This window comes from Pelodiscus sinensis, chromosome 10, assembly GCF_049634645.1.
Source record: "Pelodiscus sinensis isolate JC-2024 chromosome 10, ASM4963464v1, whole genome shotgun sequence".
Classification (NCBI taxonomy): domain Eukaryota; kingdom Metazoa; phylum Chordata; order Testudines; family Trionychidae; genus Pelodiscus; species Pelodiscus sinensis.
The window spans coordinates 38,025,781-38,047,678 of record NC_134720.1 but is presented as its reverse complement, the minus strand read 5'-3'; the positions used below and the strand labels follow the sequence as shown (position 1 = coordinate 38,047,678).

The following is a 21,898-nucleotide window of genomic DNA, read 5'->3' as shown; positions in this document are numbered from 1 at the left end:
CAGGTATGTGTGAGATGGCAAGCATGTCTTTCCATACACACAGAGGTAGGTAGAAGATTATGGTTGCTATGTGTCTAAGTCTATGTCTATATTCCCAGGTTTTTTCAAAATTAGTTATTTCAAAATATTAACTCCTGAAATAACTATTTTGAAATAAGCTTATTCCTCTCTTAACAAGCAGGAGTTATTATTTCGAATTAAAAAGCCCATTATTTTGAAATAACAGGCTTGGCAGTGTAGATGCTCATCTTGTTATTTCAAAATAAGGGGAGTTATTTTGAAATAACTCCCCAGTGTAGATATGCCCTAAGAGAGCTCTAAATCCTGCAGCATCTAGTAGATACTTGCAGAATCTCCCTATAGACAGATAAAAGGTATACTACGCAGACTGGTAGTTGTCTTATGGTTTATTTTGCCTCGATCCAACTCTAGGGATATAATAATAATAATTAATAAGTAATTAACAACACCAATAGCAATAACTATAACAATAATAATATATCAACCATTAAAATCCCCAAAATAACCTCCCCGCCAAATCCACATATTTTATAATCATGGCAATGAGTTCACATAGTTCACTACTGGAAGAACCTCAGCTACTGTGGTATGCAGAACCTATGTAGAATTAGGATAGAATCATGGGTGAATATGCATTTTTACTGTCAGTTTTTCTATATTTCCATAAGAAGTTTGTTTTCTAAATATTAATGAAGAAATAGTAAGTCTCATAAGTCTAAATTCCAACCCACAGAACACATTTCACACACTCTCATAGCCCCTGCTGCTGTCAGCGAAACTTCCGTGTTCCTGGGGCCTTCTCTGGTAATCCTTACCTCAGATCTCATTACCTCCTGTTTTGCATGGCCATACTCTACCTGTACTACTCTCGTTCTTAATAATCCGTCTGTATCTTTCCCCACCCTCTGCTTTCAGGCTTTCTTCTATCCTTTTGTCCCCTTATTCCTGGCACTTTCTGCCTCATTAATTAGGGGCTCTGTTTCCTTGTTCTCATCCCTTTTACCACACACTTATTTGTATAAAACTTTTCACCTGAACTATACAAAATTAATACCTTCATTAGAAAACAGTGAGCTCTACATGATGTTAGTACTTGTAACATTTTCTATCTTGCTTCCAGATTGGTTTGAACATGTGACTTGCATGGACTTTTGTGAGTCAGGTGGTATGGGCCAAATTCCTGTGTAAGTTTCTGTGGTGCCCTTCCAAAGGCATCAGTGGAATTGCACTCCGGTGTAAGTGAGAAGAGAATCTCATCTATGTGTGCAAATGGAAACACATTTTGTTGTTGGGGTAACTAGATCATTAACTTACTCAGATTGCTGAGCCTTGACCATTAATTTCCATTAACTCCTTGGAATTTAGAGTGAGACTTACTCAACTCCTAAAAGGAAAGATATCAGTACTCATGGGTAAGTACTGTGGTAACAGCAAGTGGTTAAACTCCTATTTTATTCCTAGTGCCCTTGCCAAACAAAACTTCATGATCTGGCATTTTTTTCAAGTGATTACACTTTGCTGCATTATAATGGAGCAAATGCATTTTTGTCTCAGAACCGTAGACTACCAGAACCTGACATGTTAAACATCTCCTGTGGCTTACCATACGCATCAGAGTTGTGGACCTCCCTCTGTTTTCTCATTATGTCAAATAATGAAATGTGGAAATAATTCTAATCCTTTCTGTTGGTTCTGCTGTACCTCTGAAAATGTGATAAACTCAAACCAATTAAAAGTCATTACCTCTACAAGTCTCAGTCTCTATCTGTAACCTTTGTTTTATAATGCATTCTGTTATCTGTCTTCATTATAATTTGGTGGAATACTCATCTTTTATTACTGTTTTCCATTAGAAACAGTCATGTGATTTCCAATGCTACTTAGTGCCACTTGTCAGTTTAAAACAGAAGAGATGTCCTAATGAGTGTAAAAAAAAGTTCAGTTACACTGATTTATTACTTTGAGATAGTTTCATTCATGTGCATTAATATAGACGGTAGATTTAAGTAATTTTGAGTTGAAAGTATTGTTTTTCAGTATTAGTTTTCTGTTCTAGTGTGTTCTATCCTGCTGCAGGATAGGAGATTTACTTCAATTTTATCCCCGGTTTACTAGGATGGACTGAGATATTAAAGGCATATATAGATGTTATATTTCATCAAGTCAAATTAAAGGGTCCGTTCCTTAATTTTCAACTAAACATGTTAATTTTCAGCCGCATAGAAGCTTAAGGCATTCATGTAGAACTATATGTATTTTTTACCACTATGGCGATCAAACAATGGTCAAAATGTTATGGATCAAAATAGTGGTCTATCAAGTCCTTTATTCTCCCTCCAGCTGAGACCTGTACTTAATGATTAAAATTCACAGCAGACGTTTTTCACTGAACCCGCTATGTATAATGAATATAGTCATTGAAGCTAACGAGTATATATTAACTATGGCAGAATTCAATTGTAATATTTCAATAAGTTCAATAATTGAGTGATAATTCATTTAAAAGGGGCTCCAAACATATGGGCTGGATCCCCATCTGGTGTGAAGCATTGTATTTCATTTTTTGATGAAGAACGGCTCTTGCGCAAAAGGTTTTTTTGTGCAAAAAGGAGCCATCTACACAGCTCTTTTTTGCGCAAAAAACTCTTGCACAAGAGGGATCCAAAGAGGAAATGCAAATGAGAGTGCTCCATTTGCATTTCCTCTTGAGGAAGAGGCTTGTAGTATAGATTCAGCTGAGGATCTAGCCCATAAGCAGGTAGCATTTTCCTGTTCCCTTATTTGTCTCCCTTCCCCATATGTAACTCAGCAAAGATTTTGAAAGTCAAATATATATTTATTCCATTGAGAAAACTTTATCAGCCAGCACCAAAGTTTACAGGCACTAGCTGATGATATAATAGGTAGTTTAAACCCTGCTAACTGCAAATAATTTTTCAACAGTGTTTATGATTGCAGTAGACGCTAGCAGACCAGAAGTACAGATAACATAAATATTTCTACCAAAGATGGTTGTACTGGAGCTATAAATAAAATTAGATTCAACTTCTAAATAAATTAATTTTGCTAGCATATATTTATAATTCTTTGTTGCTGCATGTAATATAGTAATTTATATTGAAAATGTGCAGAAACATGTAGGGCCAAGTATTGATTCTCAGTTACACAGGTACAACTTCTACTGAAATCAAGGAGAGCTGTACCTATAAAAATGAAAGTAAAATTTGACCCATAGTCTTTTGTACTGGATCCTAATTAAGAGACAGTGTCTGGTGCACATCAAATGCTTTACACTGTGTTACTCAATTAGACATGAGCAACACTACACAGAGCACCAAATGCTACTAGTTATTGTACAAGCTGATGTTGACAATTTCCAGAAACAAGGTATAGTTCCTCTACAGTTAACATATTATGACATTGCATTAACTGCTAGTCTAGCACCACCACTTAGCAATGTTGAAATTATCTTCTCTCAAACTACAATTGATGTTGAGTATGTATTACAGAGTTTCTTGTTTCCCAACAAATGTTTTTCTCCAAAGTATTCAAAGTTGTATACTAATTCTTCCTTCAGTAACTCATATGTCTCTCTAACATGCTAATTTTCATGTTTTTCCAGAGATAAAATTTGGTAAGTGTAAGGAAACTAAATGTGAAGCTTCTTTTTCATATGGTGAGGAATTTTGATAATTTGTTCCTTTTGAATTATTCACATTATGTTTTAATTAAAATTATTTTGGAATGAGACAGTCTTTTTCAAAGACCTAAATCTTCCCCACATTGACACGTGAAGAATCAGAAGTCACTATTTCTTTCCTCCTATTTATTCTTGTAAAACACATTTTAATATGTAAGTAAGTCATAGTGGAGGCTGCTAAAAAAGGAGCTGTTTTCTGTGCTCTTCAAGTAAGAAATCAAACCAAACTTATGGTTAACTTTGCCTGCTCTAATAATGCTGTTTTCACATTCTTTTGTATCTGCAGTCTATAGCTAGAACTCCCTCTTCTGCTGGACATGAATAATTATTTTCTTTATGTTGGAGGTTTTCGGTGCAAGAATGGCTTTCTGCTGTGTAGCAACAAGGGGAAAGTGTGACTGCATCAAATCAACAGTGGAAAAAGCAATTCATAATCTTGCTTTATAATACATGAACACTTAGTGTGTCTACACAGCACCCTAAATTTGAAATAAGATACACAAGTTTGCATATCTTGGAAAATAATTATTTCTATCACCACTTCAGGTTAAACAATGATTTAAAAGTAGCTTCAAATACAGCATGTGCTCCTTATTCCTGTGGATAGTGTGGTTTTACAACTATACTTCCTATTTTTAAAATGTTTTCCTTTCTCTTGTGGTTGGGTGACAGACTTACACAAACACAGGGGAAACTTTAGTGAAACAGTGAGGTTGCTTATATAGACTGTTTCATCAGATGTACTAAATAAACACAATGGGGAAAAATGAAAGGTATTTTCTTAACACTCTTTCAAATAGAACAGCCTTAGATGTTATTTGTAATATTTGAAGGGAAATATTTCTGTGGTTGTAAAGTTCATGGTGTCATTTTAAAGACAAAACAGAAGTATGAGCTGGATTGTACGCATAGTTATATCATATTTACAATGGAAGTCAGTGCACTTACTATTGACTTACAGCAGTGTACGTGAAATAAACCTTCAGATATTCTCAATTTATGTGCATAAATGAATTAAACAGCCTAGACAAAGGGACCTAAAATACTATACTATTCCACTAATAATGGTATGTTAATATTCAGATGTGACACTGCTTAAAATAAACAAAATTAAAAAAACAACCACCCAGTGATAATCACTATCTATGTCTTGGAATACAAATCTGGAACTGCACCATTAGTCACAAATAACAGTCAATAATCTAATCAGTGGTAATATCCTATTTTGGTGAATTCCAACTAACTGGGAATAATTATCTATATTGTAGAGACACATAGTGTGTGAAGTAGTCTCTTTGGATAGACTTCTGTGGGGGAGAGAGGCAAGCTTTCAGGCTTACACATAGGTCGTTTTCAGGTCACCAATAGAAGTTAATCCAATAAATGGTATTACCCCACCCATCTTGGCTCTGTAGTATCCTGGGCCCAACATGGCTACAATAATATTGTATATCTACATGCTATACTCATTGTAAAATCTTTGGGGCATGACTATGTGTATATACAGTGCCTAGCACAAGGGGGTCCTGGTTATTGATTAAAAGTTTGAGGTCACAATATCGCTAATAATAAGAAATAAGAGTTATATAAAATTCTGCTGAGTAACTCTGTGGATAAGGAGTGGCACAAACCACATTCAGTATGTGTGCTGAAAATATTTTCATATGGAACAACATAATTCTTGGCCAGTGGCTCTCCTATGTCTGAAGATATCACCCCAGGTGCTCACATCCAGAGGACTGTTTTTAAAATAAGGATCTTTGTCTGACTTTCCTCTAAGGACATGGAGACTACTGCTAAACTATACCTTCTTGAGCACACAGATGTCTCCCACCTGCTCATCTGTAACCTGACATAGCTTCAGAAACTCCCAGATTGCTAACTGCTAATTTGCAACTTTTCTTGACTACCTTCAACCTAGACCTTAGCTAATGTGTTTTGTAATCAACTAGTTCCTGCCTAACCATCCTTTCTTAAATACCTGTTCAAATAGTAATTTAGATAAAGGTGTCCCATTTGTATGCAATAGGAAATGCCTGCCTTGTTTCAGATATGCTTGCAAATAATTACTGCAGTAATGCCTGTGCTGGACAGAAGTGTCGGGTCAAACAAATATGGAGGGCTCTGGTTGCTTATAATGCCCAAACTATATCCTTGTAGTACCATTAGAAAATATTCTTCCATGGCCCATCCTGCCTTTCCTCAGGGAAATAACTCTCTTATCCTTAATTGTCCCCCAAAAGACTTTAATAAAGTGACAATGTACAAAGGGCTCCTATAACACATGTTCAAAAATACAAGCAGAGTGCCAAATTCTGAGGTGTGACAGGCTTCTTCTTACCCAGAAGCTTAGTTGGGTCCTGCTGAAAGCTGCTATGTCTGCCAAAAGATGGTATTTGTTACAATTGTGAAGTTGCTACAGAAAGAATAAATCAAGTTTGACCCAGACTGTCTGTTCCATTGGAACCGGGAACTTACAATCTTATCTCATTCCTTATTTCCTCTTGCTCCAGGGAGATTATGGCATTAGAAATGCCTCTGAAGGGGTTATCCAGATGCTTTCAGTACCGGTTTAGGTAAATGTCTTTCACATAAAACCAACAGCTTGACTTCTGATTCTATTAGTGGCTACATGCCACTACTGTACTAACGCTATTAGTGGGTACATGCATACCTCCAGTATCAGCCTATGAGAGGTGTGCTAGTAAATTGGTAAGTCAGTGGGAGCATTGTGCATGTACACCACATCAGAAACTGGCAGAAGAAAGAAAGCTCACAAAGACCGAGAAAAGAAGAAAAATATCTCACTGATATTTGCTTGACTTTATTAACTAGACATGGGATCCAGATTTTGATCCCTTCAGTATGTTTGTACCCTGAGTTTTGGCTTGGGCCCTCCCTTGTATTAGTATATGTAATGCCCCAGTATACCTGTGTCACTTGCATGTGATCAAATGATGTTCAAGCCATAGAAAGGCACAGCCAATAGTGTCATCGAGGGTCAGTGGAGTTTACCCATTTCATATTTGGTGTTTAGGATAATGACCCGCTTTTTCTTTAATTTTTTTTTCACCACTACATCCTGGGCACATTCCCATGCAAACTCTTCCTTGCATTGCATTTCTGATCATATCCTGCCTCTGCTTAGTGTGCCTGACCCAAGCACCACATACATTCAACTCATCAGCTGCCGCAGCGGAAGGTAAGGCAGCTCTACTGCATCAGTTTCCCTGTCTTTTACACATACTATATCCCTTTATTTTAATTGCCCTTGGAAGGGAAGAGCGTGCTATACAGCTAAATAGTTGTCCAAGTGGAAGGAAGTCCAACCCCTCCTCCCTGCTCCACAGAGAAGCCAGCGTGCTGTTTAGAGTAACCTCAGGTTCCACAGAGATTAGGTCTGTGGCGTTAGCTTTGGCACATGGACATCTCTTGTCTTCATCAGGCACATCTCGAGCACACAGCCACGTGTACTCTTTCCTGATAGCATGCGAGTTGGCGCAGAAAGTGCAAACATTGGTGTCCACCCTGGCCTTTTAGTAGCAATTAACCTTTCATCCAGGGTTTCCTTTCAAGCTTTTTTCCATGTTTTTACTGCAAAACAGCAGCAAGGAATTCGACGGAGGGAAATGTCTTCTGCCTTACCTAATCTTTTCTGTTCCCCTATCAGTGGCCTCAATGATTTCGTCCCATTTCTCATTCCTGCTTAAATTTCAAATTGTAGCATTATATGTGTGAGTGGTTGGCTACTTGCATAGACAATTGTGCTTGGAAGCACAGCCTATGGGGCCTAATTCTGATCTCGCAGCAGTTTTATGTCCATGTAACTCCAATGACTTCTGTGGAGTTACTTCTGATTTACATTGGTTTATGTCTGTGCAGAATGAGGCCCCCATGTTTTCTGCTACTCTGGGTGTAAATTAATTTCTTTTTGTTCTTAGATTGTGTAAATTAATTTCAATGGAGCTTGGTTGTAAGTGATTTTTTTAAAAATGATTTTCAAATGTTTGGAAGGTGGTATTCAATATTTTGGGGTATTAATTGTTTGCTTTTATATTTTTCTTGCCTGTGTAAGCAGAAAGATGCCCTAGCATTCTGTTCAGGCTCTGTTTTAGGCAGAACACAAATAGTGTGCTATTTGTCACCACAGGATTTAAAATGTAAAATCAACTTGTTTTAAATTCTGGCTTGGGTACAGTTGCGGGTCATTGAACCAGTCATGGGTGTGACCAGAGAAGAATAAAAATTGAATTGTCTCATTGGCATATCTCCACCGGAGAATCTGGCTCCACATGTTTAAGGTTGTACATCAGTTTGACTGGAGGTATGAACGGTTGTAGCCTTTTGAGACTGAAAGGGAAATGTAAGTAGAGTGTAGCAAACACACTTTGGGGGAAAGAAATAGAGTACTGCACATCTGCAGTGCAATGCTTCCTAGGGTTTAACAACTCAGCCATGAAGACGTGTGGTTGAGGCCTGTATGAGAGCCATGCTGAGCCACTGATGGAGTGACTAGACATGGTGCTTTTTAACAAAGCCAAAAGTTGGGAAGGATGGAATGAAGAGTGTTGAGTGTTGTGATCACTTATGCAGCGCAATTTGAATGAACTGCTCTTTTGTGCTGTGGAAGGAAGCAGTTTGGGGATTCTTGAGCTGAGGGTGGGAAGTTGGAACTGGTGAGGAGGAAAGCTGAGTGGATTGGGTTGAGGAAGGAGCATGAAGCGGTAGGAGTGTGGCGTTTAACTCTAAAGTCAGGGATCAACAAACTAATGCAGGAGCTCAAGGGAGTTAGGCATCCCTTAGGGAAATTCAGTGGATTTGGTTGCTTGATTCCTTCTAGGCCTCTGAAAATCCAAACACATGGCCCATAAGCCATGTGCTATTGTCACCCTGACATTCTCCTTTTATGTGATTCCCTTTCCCTCATCATGGGTAGTTGTGTCTTTCTTTGGGTTTGTGACATTGGAATGTTTCAGGCATTGCCACAATCTAAATAGTGAGTACTAAGTAATCGGAGGAGAAGGGTGCTACATACCAGTGGGTGCCGGTGCACTGAGCTCCACTGTGAGTGACATAATTTCATGGGGACTTTGCAGATGTTTCCATGACTGTGGCTCATAACCACCTCTGCTCTTCTCTTCTGCAACACTCAGCTCTTCTGCTTATGTGGGCAAAATGGCACTTGAAAAAATACCATATTATAAAATAATGACTATGATGGCTAGGCAGGCCATTTCAGTGCACAGGATTGAAGTTAACTATTGCACTATGAGCACACTTCAATCCCTGTCCCTCTCATGGGTTATGTCTACACTACCACCCTAGTTCGAACTAGGGTGGTTAATGTAGGCAACCGGAGTTGCAAATGAAGCCCGGGATTTGAATTTCCCGGGCTTCATTTGCATATTGCCAGGCGCCGCCATTTTTAAATGTCTGCTAGTTCGGACTCCGTGCCCACGGCTACATGCGGCACGAACTAGGTAGTTCGGATTAGGCTTCCTATTCCGAACTACCGTTACTCCTCGTGGAATGAGGTGTACCGGTAGTTTGGAATAGGAAGCCTAATCCGAACTACCTAGTTCGTGCTGCGTGTAGCCGCGGGCACGGAGTCCGAACTAGCAGACATTTAAAAATGGCGGCGCCCGGCAATATGCAAATGAAGCCCGGGAAATTCAAATCTCGGGCTTCATTTGCAACTCCAGTTGCCTACATTAACCACCCTAGTTCGAACTAGGGTGGTAGTGTAGACATACCCATGGTCTCTCTTCCTCTCTGCTCAGCACAATATGGTTATGAGCCTGATCCTGTTCCTTTTGAAATTCATGGGAGTTTTGCCGTGAATGTCAATGAGAACCCTCAGCAGCCTCTGTGTAGATGCTAAGCAAACAGCTCAGCAACTCTTTCATCAGTTCTTGGCAGTCTGCAGGATCAAGCCATCACTGCTAACCTCTACTCAACCTGAGCTCTCAGAGAAAGGATTTTTGAAACGGAAACAATGATGAAGAATCCTTCTATGCATTGGTCTATCGTCCTGCTGATTGAATTAATCAGGATTTTACACTCCTCTGAAGGGCAGTTCTTAGAAAAGTGATAAGCAAGCTAGTTAATGTTAGGTCCAGCTATTTAGAATAACGATGAAGGGGGACAAATCAAGGCTAGGGAAATTGAAAACTGAACTTTCTTATGATGTCAGTGTGGCCATAGTTAGCTCTATAGTAGAGGAAGAAAAACAATTCAGGACTGTGAATATATTGCTTGCAGATGTATCTGGTACATGCCAGGGATGATGTATTGAAATGATTTGTTATGCCCCAATGTTTGTTGTCATAAGTGGCAGAATCTTGAAAATGTAGATATAACATTTTTAGATAATATGTAATAAAGGCGTGATAGATGACATTTTATCAGTGGAGAAAACATTCCATGTGTGACAGCACTAAAACATGTGCTTAAAGTTAGCCCTGTGCATAATTCCTTGTTGAACTAGAATCTAGATAGTTTTCTTGCAAGAAAAATTGACTTTTTGGACATGGAGAAGGGCTACTTGAATGTTATGAGGTGAGCTGTGCTGAATCAAGCCCTCTGCATGGTGACTTTTTGGGCTAGATCCTGGGTAGGTGTAATTTGCCATAATTTCACTGAAGTTGTTGGTGCAAGATTGATTTACATCAACTGAGATCTGGCCAGCAGTTGCATAGTGGGCTGCTTCCCTTCTAAAGACTAGTCTGAGGCCACCACATTTTTTTCATATTTTAGATTGAATCTAAGGCATTGTCTCCATAGTGAAAGCCCATTAAAGACTTTCCAGTTTTCATTTGTCTGGGATTTCATTTTAATTTGTGACCATCAGTTTTCAATAGTAATTTCAGAGGACTTTGTTTGAGGTGCAGTATGCAGACCATATTGGGCATACTGGGTTTGCCTAGATACAAATGTGTATGTAATTCAGTCACTGATGACAGTGCTTGTGTACAAGTGTGCAAATGTCTTTGGCTAGTAAGAGTCCTTGGGCTTGGTTCTGAGAGGTGCTAAACATACACAGTTGTACAGTGGGGCAGCTGCTTAGCACCTCTCAGGAGTAAGCTCTACTGCAGTATTAACAATTGATGAAAGTGCTGTAAAATTAGCAAACTGCATTTTTTGCTTAATATACATGTTAAAGGAGTTTAAAGCACAAAATCTGTCAACACATTTGGCTAACACAGCCTCTAATATTTGGATTCATTTTCAGGTGAAGAATGTTTATATGAAAGCTTCCCTGAAGTTCCTTTGGAGGAAATGCCAGAGGCTGATGGAGAGGCCAGTAAACTGTCCCTCAGTGTTCAAGACTTATCTTCTCCAGCAACATCCAGTGAAGCATTCACACCAAAGGAGGGGTCTCCTTACAAGGCTCCCATATACATTCCTGATAACATTCCCATTCCTTCAGAGTTTGAACTCCGAGAGTCAAATGTTCTGGGAGCAGGATTAGGAATATGGACCAAAAGGAAGATTGAAGTAGGTGAAAAATTTGGGCCATATGTGGGAGAGCGAAAGTCAAATCTGAAAGATCCCAGTTATGGTTGGGAGGTAAGAAATTTTAAATTCTTTTGTTCTGTTGAACTGTTGCTAAAGTTTGCAAACTCAGATGCATTTGTAGAGTCAGAGGATATGCTGTTCAAGTCAATGGTTATTTTGAAATGCTGGATTTAATCTTTTGACACTTTATGGGAGAAAATAAAGGTATGCATGCACATATAAAAACATGCAGGGAATCACCAGCATTCTTCAGACCTAAACATCAAATCCTGCCTCTCTTCTGTGGTAGGAAGAGGAGGCAGTCACTTTTATGAATGTTTATGTGACAATTGTATTTTGTTTTAATGAAACACTGAAGTATATCATGGGACTAAGTCTGTACATGACATTATGGAGATTGTTTTTAAAAAACTGGAAGCCTCTTTTAGTCACTAGAATCACAGATTTTTCATAAAACCTTTTAGAATGGCCTTAGAGAACATCATTATTTTAGTAAATTTCAGATGCAAGACAGGATGGTTCTCAGAGTTTGAAGATTAGGGCTTTCATTCAACTTCCATTGAATTCAAGGGGATTTTTACCCTAATTGAGATGGGAATAGGATTGAGACATCAGCCTATCAGCACAGCTCCTCATAGAGACCTTTCAGAGCTCTACAGCGAACATCACAACTCCATAGCCTGAAGGAGAGCAGTGAGTGCTTCTCTCTATGTATGGTCAGCACTACTGGGTTTTATGGGTGGCAAGGGTGCAAGAGCATTTATACTCCCCAAAGTGCAAGGGGTAACTACTCTAAAAGGAGCAGAAGGGAGCTAGACCTGTGGCAGAGTCTTCTCCTTTTAGAGTAGTTAGCGCTTGCACTCTGGGGAGTGAGAGAGCTCTGTTTGTGTCTCCATGTGCCCTCCACACCCCTTTTGTGCCTTCTTAGAGGTAGATGTTCAGGCTCAGCTGGAGTCCTTCCTGAATGTGTACACCACAATTAACAGCCCCTTGGCCTGAGTTGGGAACTGGAGTCAGGTGGCATAGGCCAGCGATGGGTATCTGTAGACATACTTTTAATGACCAGTCATAAGCTGGCCCTTAATAACTTTCTCCTTTGAGTCTGACCCCTTTGAGCAATTGGAAGGCAATCCACCCTCCCCCCACATCTGGCATGCCTCTCCTGTGAAGTAAAACATTGCACAATTGTCTAGGGTATGTCTAGACTGCATCGCTCTGTCAGCAGAAGGATGCAGATTAGGCAGGTCGACATTGCAAATGAAGCTGGGATTTAAATATCCTGGGTCTAATTTGCATAAAAATGGCCACCGTTTTTGCTGACTTAGCACTTTGTCGGCAAAAAGCGGCAGTCTAGAGGGGGATCTGTCGAGAAAGAAAGCCTTTTTCGACAGATCCTTTATGCCTCCTGCAAGGAGGTTTACAGGATCTGCCAAGAAAGGCTTTCTTTCAGAAGCTTGGAGTGGGCGGGGGGAGTGGCTGGGAGTCCCAGCTGGGAGGCGGAGCCGCGATTGCTGCTGGGAGCCCTCAGTCGGTTGAGTGTGAGGAGGAGGGGAAGCCTCCTCCTCACTCGTACGCCAGGAGCCTGCGCGGGACAGGCAGCAAGTGCCCAGGTCAGTCCCGCTCCCCGCCAATTTGCTCACTCCTCCCCCCACTTCCCAGTCGGCTGATTCTCCTCCACTTCCCCTCCTGATCTTCCTGGCCAGCTCCCCTGCACCGCCCCCAGCTCTGCTTCCCCCCCCCTTCCTCCCAGCCACTCTCGCGGCCCCCGATCTCTCCCAGCTGTGCTTCCTGCCCCCCTTACTCCCAACCAGCCCCGCCCCCTCCCAGCCGATCCCCCCCTCCCCTGATATCCCGCGGCCAATCCCATGCAACCGATCCCCCCCTCCACGACCAGCCCTGCTTCCCGTGGCCCCCCCATCTCCTCCAGCCAGCCCCGTTGTCCCCCCCGTTAGCTGTTTCCAGACCCCCTCTCCCCCCAATGAAGCATGTCCATTTTTTTTAAATGACTACCTGGTAACCCGTAGCAGTGATCCAGGTTCTTGGAGTCTTCCCCCCCCCCCCAACAACTTTAGTTCCCCCCCCCCTTTTTTTTCTTCAACACATTTTTTTCCCGGTGTTTTTTTGGGGGGGGAGGGGCTGTTCGGTATTTTTATTTCAGCCATCTGGCAACCCTATTTGCAATGTTGACCTGCCTAATCTGCATCCCTCTGCCGACAGAGGGATGCAGTCTAGACATACCCTAGATGTGTTCGTTATTCTGCTTAGATCCAGCACATTATGTGCAGTTATTTGGAGACAGGGTTCAGACTATCTGAGCCAATCAACTGATTCAGCACTTCAAATTGTGTGTTCTTAGAGCTCAGATAAAAAAAATAGATTAAAAAAAACCCAGGTGTTTTTCTCAGCATTGATCTGATGTGACATAAAAATCATTCTTGTACTAACTTTTTTTATTCAGTGTTTTGGAAGATGTTAGGTAAAAATACAGTACAATCCCAATTTTCCATTTTTGCTTTTCATTGGGATGACTTTTTGAAAAGTGGGGGAGAAATGCTTAGTTTGCACTGCTCTCAGCGGTATGAGGGACCTTTGATGAATTGGGACAATGTTTTTTCTATATTACGGACCGGCAAAGCCAGGCACAAACTTTTGGCAGTCCGGTAGCATTTTATTTGTATATTTGCATATCCATTATACAAATAGTGAATATTCAAATATGCAAATAAAATGTTACCGGTCTGCCAAAAGTTTATGAATGGGTTTGCTGGTCCATAGTATAAAAAGCCCCAGCCCCGGGAGACTCCCAGTGCCAGCTCTAATCCCTAGAGGACCCCCAACTCCTTCACTATCCCCCAGCTCCAGGCACTGACCCCAGAGTCCCTTGCACCCAATCCCCCCTGTGCCAGCCTTCTGTCCTCAGAGCCCCCCAGTGCCACCTACCCATCCCAAATGCTTTAGTGCCACTCCCTGCCCCTTAGAGTCCCTCTACTACCAGACCCCCAGTGCCAGCCTCCTGTTTCCAGAATCCCACTGCACATAACCCCACCAGAGCCCCCCTAGTCCCAAATATTAGCCCCATTCCCAGTGATTCCAAGTGCCAGCCCTGCCCCCATAGCCCCCTCACTACTAGGCCCACCCTCAGAACTCCTGGTGCTAGAACCCCACCTCGGATGCCCTAGTGTCCCCCAGTGTCATCCCCCTGCCTCTTCGAGCCCCCACCCTTTAGAGCTCCCCAGTAGTAGCCCCATCCCCAGAGCTCCCAGTATTAGCTTCGCCCCCAGAGCCCACCAGTACTAACCCTGCACCCAGAGCCTTCAGTGCCTGTTCGTCCCCCTCGCCTAGCACTGCTCTGCCTCCCAGCTGCCAGCAGAGCACTGCTGCCCAGGTCGCAGAAGCTCTAAGGCTGCCATGCCAAGCTCCACATGGTCCTGCCATGCAATGAACTGCTCTTTCATGACTGGGAGGAGACCCCGCCCTGCCCGGTGCTGGTTGGCTGAGAGGCGGGGCAGGGCACACCTCTCCCAATAGCCATGGCAGGAGGAGAGGCACTGAGCAGAGTATCCCAGCCCCGGCCTCCAGAGCTGCCGCAGCCCAGCAGCCAGCGATTTGCAGGCCAGCGCTGGCCCATGGACCAGTGGTTGGGAATCGCTGAATTGGGAGTTTTACTTGCCCAAGATCAAACATGAAGCTACGTGGAGTATGGCCCTCCAAACACGTGGTGGATCATAAATGTGTAGTTTGTTTTTTACTCTCAATAAATATTCAATAAGTTCATTGCAAACTTTCTGTCCATTTGCTTATACACTTGCAAGACCAGTGACAATATGACAGTAAAGTGTCAAGAGAAATTATGGACTTGGCAGAACTCTATAAAATTAACAAACCCTGATGCAATATAATTACTGGTGAGAAATCTTTATTCTTTGAATAAGGCACCAGGAAGTCATAAAAACTGTCTAATAGCCACACAGCAATTAAGCTTGTGTATTGATAACGGAAGTCTTAAAAAGTTGCTGTCGCAGCATTTAAAATGTGAGTTGAACACAAATCAAAACAAACACATTTTGGACCAGATCCTCAGGTGATTTAAAACAGCACAGCTTCATGAACTCAAGAGATTGCTTCTGATTTTAGTTAAGGACACACTGCTGTTGACTGACACTGGTTAAAGATGTTGCATTTTAGGTTTTGCCTTTAAATACAGGAATGAATACTCTAGTTGTTAGTGTTTTAGGTTTCTCTTAATTTCAATACCTTTTTGTCAGAAACAGCAGCAATTGGAAGCTCTAAAGGTGAGCTATTTTAAAGCTAGAAGAACCCCTCCACAACACATTTGAACCAGAATATTTATTTGGGAAATCAAAAAATGTTCTTCAGTTTTCCCAATCAAATTTAAAAAGTTTAAAGATATCCAGTGAAACTCATGCAAAATTAGCAATGAATTGGAAACTGGTCATCCTCCTACAAATGCTTTGCAGACATAGAGGAAGCCAGAAACAGATAAATGGCAGAACATCGTATTTCTTCCAGCCAGTAAAATACATGTATTTATTACAAATTGAGGGAAAAAACCTAAATCCTGGCAATTGGTAATTTTACAGTTTATAAAATAGATTAAGCACATCCAGGATACTCAAAAGTCAAGAGTAATACAGGATAAATCTCTCTAGTCTGGCACATTCTGGTCTGGCAACATCTGTAGAATGGCATGATTTTAGTTAGCAAGATGTACCTTCTCTTGCAACAAACCCCGTTGCCAGCTTTGTCCACATATTTATTCTGCTGATACCATTATTGGACCTAACCAAGTGAGTTATAAGATCAAGAACACATATTCCTGCGCATCCAGAAATATAATCTATGCTATCATGTGCCGAAAGTGTCCGTCTGCTATGTACATTGGACAAACATCTCAGACACTTCGCCAAAGGATTAATGCCCACAAAACAGATATCAGACAAGATCACAAAGAAAAAACAGTTTCTTGCCATTTTAACCAGAAAGGACACTCTCTCAATGACTTAACCACCTGCATTCTGCTACAAAGACCTTTTACATCTGCACTTGAAAGGGAATCCTCTGAACTGTCATTCATGTTAAAATTCGACACTCTCCAAAGAGGATTGAACAAACACTTGAACTATCTTACACATTATCAAGATAGCTTTCCCAATTATCACCTCTAATACCATTAACTCACAAACATCCCACTCTCCCCACCTCTAATATCGTCAATTCACAGACACTTACCTTCCTTCCTCCCCCCCCCCCCCGCATTCCCCTCCTGTTCTGAAATGTGATTTGTCCTTTTCATATGTGTTCATTTTTTTTAATTGTATCCTTTGGTATATATGGTTGTGACTATTTTCTTCCACTATTTGATCTGAGGAAGTGGGTCTGGCCCACGAAAGCTCATCATCTAATAAACCATCTTGTTAGTCTTTAAAGTGCTACATTGTCCTGCATTTTGCTTCAGCTATCCCAGAATAACATGGCTACATTTCTATCACTTATCATGGGTGTGGCCAAATTCCCCACAGTCCCATTAAGTTTGTTTACAGCCACCAATCCTGGCTTTCAGTGTTCTGTGCTGTTATTTAGAACCAATTTACCCCTAAATGTCTTTAGCCCAGTAATAGTATAAGTATTGGTAATGCTGCTAGACAATATTGACTTCCTGGGGTTTAGCAAATTCTTTGGTTCAGCGCTGGTCAGGTCCCAAGAGTGCTAGACTAGAGAGGTTCAACCTGTACCACAACTCTGTTACTCAGTTCAGTAGGAAAAATTGGCCATTTTTGTATTGAGTTTTGAGAGTTTTTTTCTAAAGCTTACTTAATAGCAAATGCAAACAAAACAAAACAGGCTTGTACAGAGAGTACATCATTCTAACTTCTTTTTATTCTGGATGAACCTGTGTTTGCTCTGGTGTAAATATGTATCCAGATTGGATACCAGCATTTTAGAAAAGATCTAATTAAGCTCATTGCTGGAAGATTAACACTAGGCCCTCCAAACCTTAATTAATGGGCCCAGCTTGCTTTTGTTGAGGACATTAGTTTTGTTCTCATTGATTTCTAACACAGAAAAAATAGTTTTTCAGTAGTGACATCACGGCGTTGTCAGGGTTAAGACAGCAGGTGTATTTTGGACCCTATTGTCTTCATGTTAGGAGCACTAAAAAGAATGTTGCCTACTGTAAGAGAGAGACAAAGGGAGAACAGTGACAGAATAGGGAGGGTAGGAATAAAAGTACCATTTGGTTATGTCTAACTACAACCTTTTGAATGTAGACTTTTCTTGCCACTTAGCTAATTGGAGACCCTCTGAAATAGAATCACAGAAATATAGATGTGGAAGGGACATCAAGTTCAGTCCCCTGACTGAGGTAGGACTAAGTATTTAGATTAGGGGTGCGCAATAATTTTTGAACGAGGGCCACTTCAAAATGGTTTGAAATGGTCGTGGGCCGGGCCTCAGATGGAAAGGGTGGAGTCTCAGGTGGAAGGGGTGGGCATTTAAATAGCAGGAGTTGAAAGGGCTTGCGCCCTCCCTGTGGCTTCCAAGCTTCTCTTTAACAGGGGATGGGAGCCGCAAGCCCTTTCAATTCCGGGTATTTAAAAGGCTCTCTGCTCCTAACCTTGGTGCTAGTGCATTGCCTGGTAGCCAGGGACGCTAGAACACTTTCAGCTGCTTCTATTTAAAGGGCTTGCACCTTCCCCTGTTGCCTGACAGCCACTGAGAAGGTACAAGTCCTTTAACTAGAAGCAGTTGAAAGGGCTCATGTGTCCCTGGCTCCCAGGTAATGGGCTAGCATGAGCTCTTTTAGCTGCTTCTATTTAAAGGGCTTGCACCTGCTGGGTGGCTACCAGGCAATGCAGCTGCCCAGCAGGCATGAGCCCTTTAAATAGAAGCAGTTAAAAGGGCTCCCAGTTTCCAGCACCGTTAGCGCATTGCCCAAGAGCTGGGACTTGCAAACCCTTTTAACTGCTTCTTTTTAAAGGGTTTACATCTTCTCCACACCTACAGGGCAATGCTTTGCCCAACAGAGGCAGGGAAGGTGCAAGTCCTTTAAATAGAAACCGTTAAAAGGGCTCGCATGTCTTTCGGCTTCCAGGATCTGGCCCTCCCTGATCTAGATCAATCTGACAAATGTTTGTCTATCTGTTCTTAAAAATGATGGAGGGTCTACCACCTTTCTAGGGAATTTGTTCCAGTGCTCAACTGCTCTTACCATTAGAAAGTTTTTCCTAATGGCTAACCTAAATCTTTCTTGCTGCAATTTAAGCCTATTACTTCTCCTGTCCTTAGTGGTAAAGGAGAACAATTTATCATCCTCCTCTTTCTAGGAACATTTTACATACTTGAAGATTGTTATCATGTCCTACCACTGAGTCTTCTCTTTTCCAGACTAAACAAACCCAGTGTTGTCAATCTTTCCTCCAAGGTCATGTTTTCTAGATCTTTAATCATTTTTGTTGCTCTCCCCTGCACTTTCTCCAGTTCGTTCACATCTTTCCCAAAGTGTGATGCTCAGAATTGGATACAATACTCCAGTTGAGGCCTTTTCAGTGCAGAAAAATTATTCCTCATGGTTTGCTTACAACACTCCTGATAATGCATCCTTGAATTATTTTGCCTTTTCTGAAACAGTACAGTGTTGTTGATTCCTGTTTAGTTTGTGATCCACTATAACCCCCACGTCCTTTTCTGCTGTTGTTATGTATTTGTGCAATGGATTATTCCTTATAAGTGTAGTACATGTATTTGTCCATATTGAATTTGATCCTTGTGATTTCACACAGTTTCTTTAGTTTGGTAAGATCATTTTGAATTCTAATTATGTTCACTTTGGTATTATTTGAAAATGTTATAAGTGTCATCATATTCTGTTATCCAAATAATTTATGAAGATATTGACTAGATTTGAACCCAAGGCAGATCACTGCAGGACCTCACTCTATATGTTGGTTGAAAACCATTGTTAACTACTCTGTGAATATGCATTTCAAGCCAGCTGTGAACCCAAGTTTTAGTACAGGGCTGGGCAAAATATGGCTCACAGGCTGAATCCAGCCCGCTACACTGCCAGATTCAGTCCATGGACACAGCGAGGGGCCTCAGGTAGGCTGTTTGCCTCTCCTCGCTCCCCACACTCACACACTGCTGAGATAAGTGGCTGCTGCAGAGCCCTATCTGAACAGCTGTGAGCCCGGGGGAGGGGAAAAAGGCTTTACATACTGCCCCCGCCTCCAGCACAATCCCATTGGCTAGTTTCAGCCATTGGGAGATGCCTGTAGCCAACAAGCAGCTTGCAAAGCACCATTACCCCTCTCCTTAGGCTTGTAGCTATTCAAAACCATGTGACCCCCTACAGCAAGTGTGGAGGTGGGGTAGGCAGAGAGTCTGTTTGAGAAGGCTGCTGGCTGGGAGTCAAAGAGGTAAGTCTCCTGGCCAGAGCCTGCCTCTGGCACCCCAACCATCTGCCCTCCACCCCACATAACTCAAACCCTCTGCCCCCCTCCTGCATTCATATCCCCTCCCAGATCCTGCACCTCAATCCTTTGCCCCAGGCCACAACCCAAACTCCTGCACTTCAGTCCCCTGCCAAGATTACAACCCAAATCCATGCACTTTGGTTCCCTGCCCCAGGTCACAACTGCCTCCTTTACCCAAACTCCCTCCCAGACCCAACATCCTCTCCTGAATCCCAGTCCCTTACTGCAAGCTCCCTTCTGCACCCAACCTCCACCCAAGACCCTGAACCTCCTCCATTAATATCATGTGAAAGTGCAACCCTTGACCACTTTCCAAATTCTTGCTCACCCCTATTATAGTAGGTTTCTCTAGTATATATTTCTCCAGTTTGTTTATGAGACTGCTACTGCAGTCTTCCCCAGTTGGATTGCTTCTTCAGCCTAAGAGTTTCCATTTACATATTTTAACAAATTATTCATATGCATAGGTAGTCTTCAAATTAGCCACCTCCTTCTGTAGTTCTCCCATCCTGTCATTGTGGTGGACAACCTGCAGTGTGCAGGATGCATGCAGCCTGTCAGGGTGAGCTGCTGGCGAGCTACAACAAAGTTTGTTTACATTGAGCATCAACAAGCATGGTGCCTGGGGGCCGTGGATTGCCGTTCCTGGCCACGGGGAGATATGGGAAGCAGTGGGCCACAGGGATGTGCTTTCCTGCTGCTTCCCATTGCTCCCCTTGTCCGGGAACAGCAACTGTGACCTCTCAGAGATGCAAAGGACGGTGCTTGCAGATGCTCAATGTAAATAGTCTTGCGGTCCACCAACAGCTTACCCTGATCACCGCAGGCGCCCCGTGGACTGCATGTTGCCCACCACCTCCCAATGTTGTCTTTGTTTTCAGGGTGAGCCTGATGATTCTGCAGGGTAATTGCAGATTTTAGCCACTTTATGGAAAGTAGAACTTGTACTGTGTTGTGCATTGGTCTTGCTGTTGTCACCATTGTCATTTTCTCTCTTTTTGATTATAAGACAATTGGATAGTCAGTGTGGAGTGGAAAAGTATGATTCTAAGATTCTAAGTAAGGAAGGGCATGTTGTGTGGGATCAAGCAGAAATGAAGTATCATCTTTTTGCTGTTGCAGGCTAGTTACAGCTACTCTTTATGCTGGCAGAAACCCAGTTGTAAGTGCTATGAATAAGTGGTCATTGGCTTCATAGGCTAGTAATGAAGTTTCATCATGTCCAAGCTACTTTCCCACATGCAGCTTTGCAATATATTTGGCTTCTCCTTTTGAATCACATAGGAAATATTCCTGGAAAACAGATGTAAGCAGGGCCGAATGAGCTGTTCCCTCACATCTAGCGATAAGCAGCAAGACTTCGTGCACAGACTGCGTTTGTGTAGACACAGTCACTCTGCCTAGACAAGTAGCAGATGTATCTGCTTTGACACAATGATCAATTTTGGCTGGCTTTGGGTTACAAATCACTCTAGCATTTGAATGCAAGGTAACAAAATGTTATCTTTATTATCTGAGTAAAAGGGAGCAGAGCTGTGCTTGTGATTGGGTCACCTTCAAGTGAACCCCATTTGCTAAGATGAGGGTAGTGATACCAAATTTCAGTGGAAATGGGAGGGGATATGAGTAGGTGTTCTTACTTGGTGATGTGGACTGTGCCTAAAGAGTCCTAGACAAAGTCAGTTAGGCTTAATGACAAAGCCAGTTAGGCTCAATTGAGAGTCCTTCTTTGTTGTTGGCAATTCCTAAAGCTGAGCTGGTGTAGGAGCTAAGCCTAGGCCCCTGTGTGAGGACAGCAAACACAGAGAACACTATCCTGGCTGTGTGATTTCCTGCTGAAGTCACGAAGAGCTAGGTTAGGGGTGGAAGGTGAACCAATGAAAGCATCTCAGAACTCTGGGTCTTCACTACTCAAGGACAGCCACGGCAGTGTGGGAGTGCTGCAGAGAGAGAAGGGAGGGATGTCCTAAATCAGTGGTCCCCAACACGGTGCCTGCGGGCGCCGTGGCACCCGCCGGGGCATTCATGTGTGCCCACCTAGTGACCAGGGCTGGCCCAAGCCATTCTTGCTCCCTGGGCGCCCGGCGCACGTGTGGCCCCCAACCCAGGCGTGCGGCACATGTGCAGATGCCACCCCTAGGTGCCCGGCAGCCCCAAAAAGTTG

The 21,898-nt window shown here is 42.2% G+C and overlaps 1 protein-coding gene across 5 annotated transcripts in view; it reads left to right on the top strand.

Annotated features, from left to right (window-relative positions):
• MECOM (MDS1 and EVI1 complex locus) overlaps nucleotides 1-21,898 on the top strand; it is a 508,313-nt gene that overhangs the window by 212,997 nt on the left and 273,418 nt on the right. For all 5 annotated transcript variants that reach the window (XM_025188972.2, XM_006131723.4, XM_006131721.4 and 2 more), the window contains exon 2: nucleotides 10,953-11,290. In XM_025188972.2, coding sequence (XP_025044757.1) covers nucleotides 10,953-11,290 — 338 coding nt within the window. The remainder of the gene's footprint in view (nucleotides 1-10,952; nucleotides 11,291-21,898) is intronic.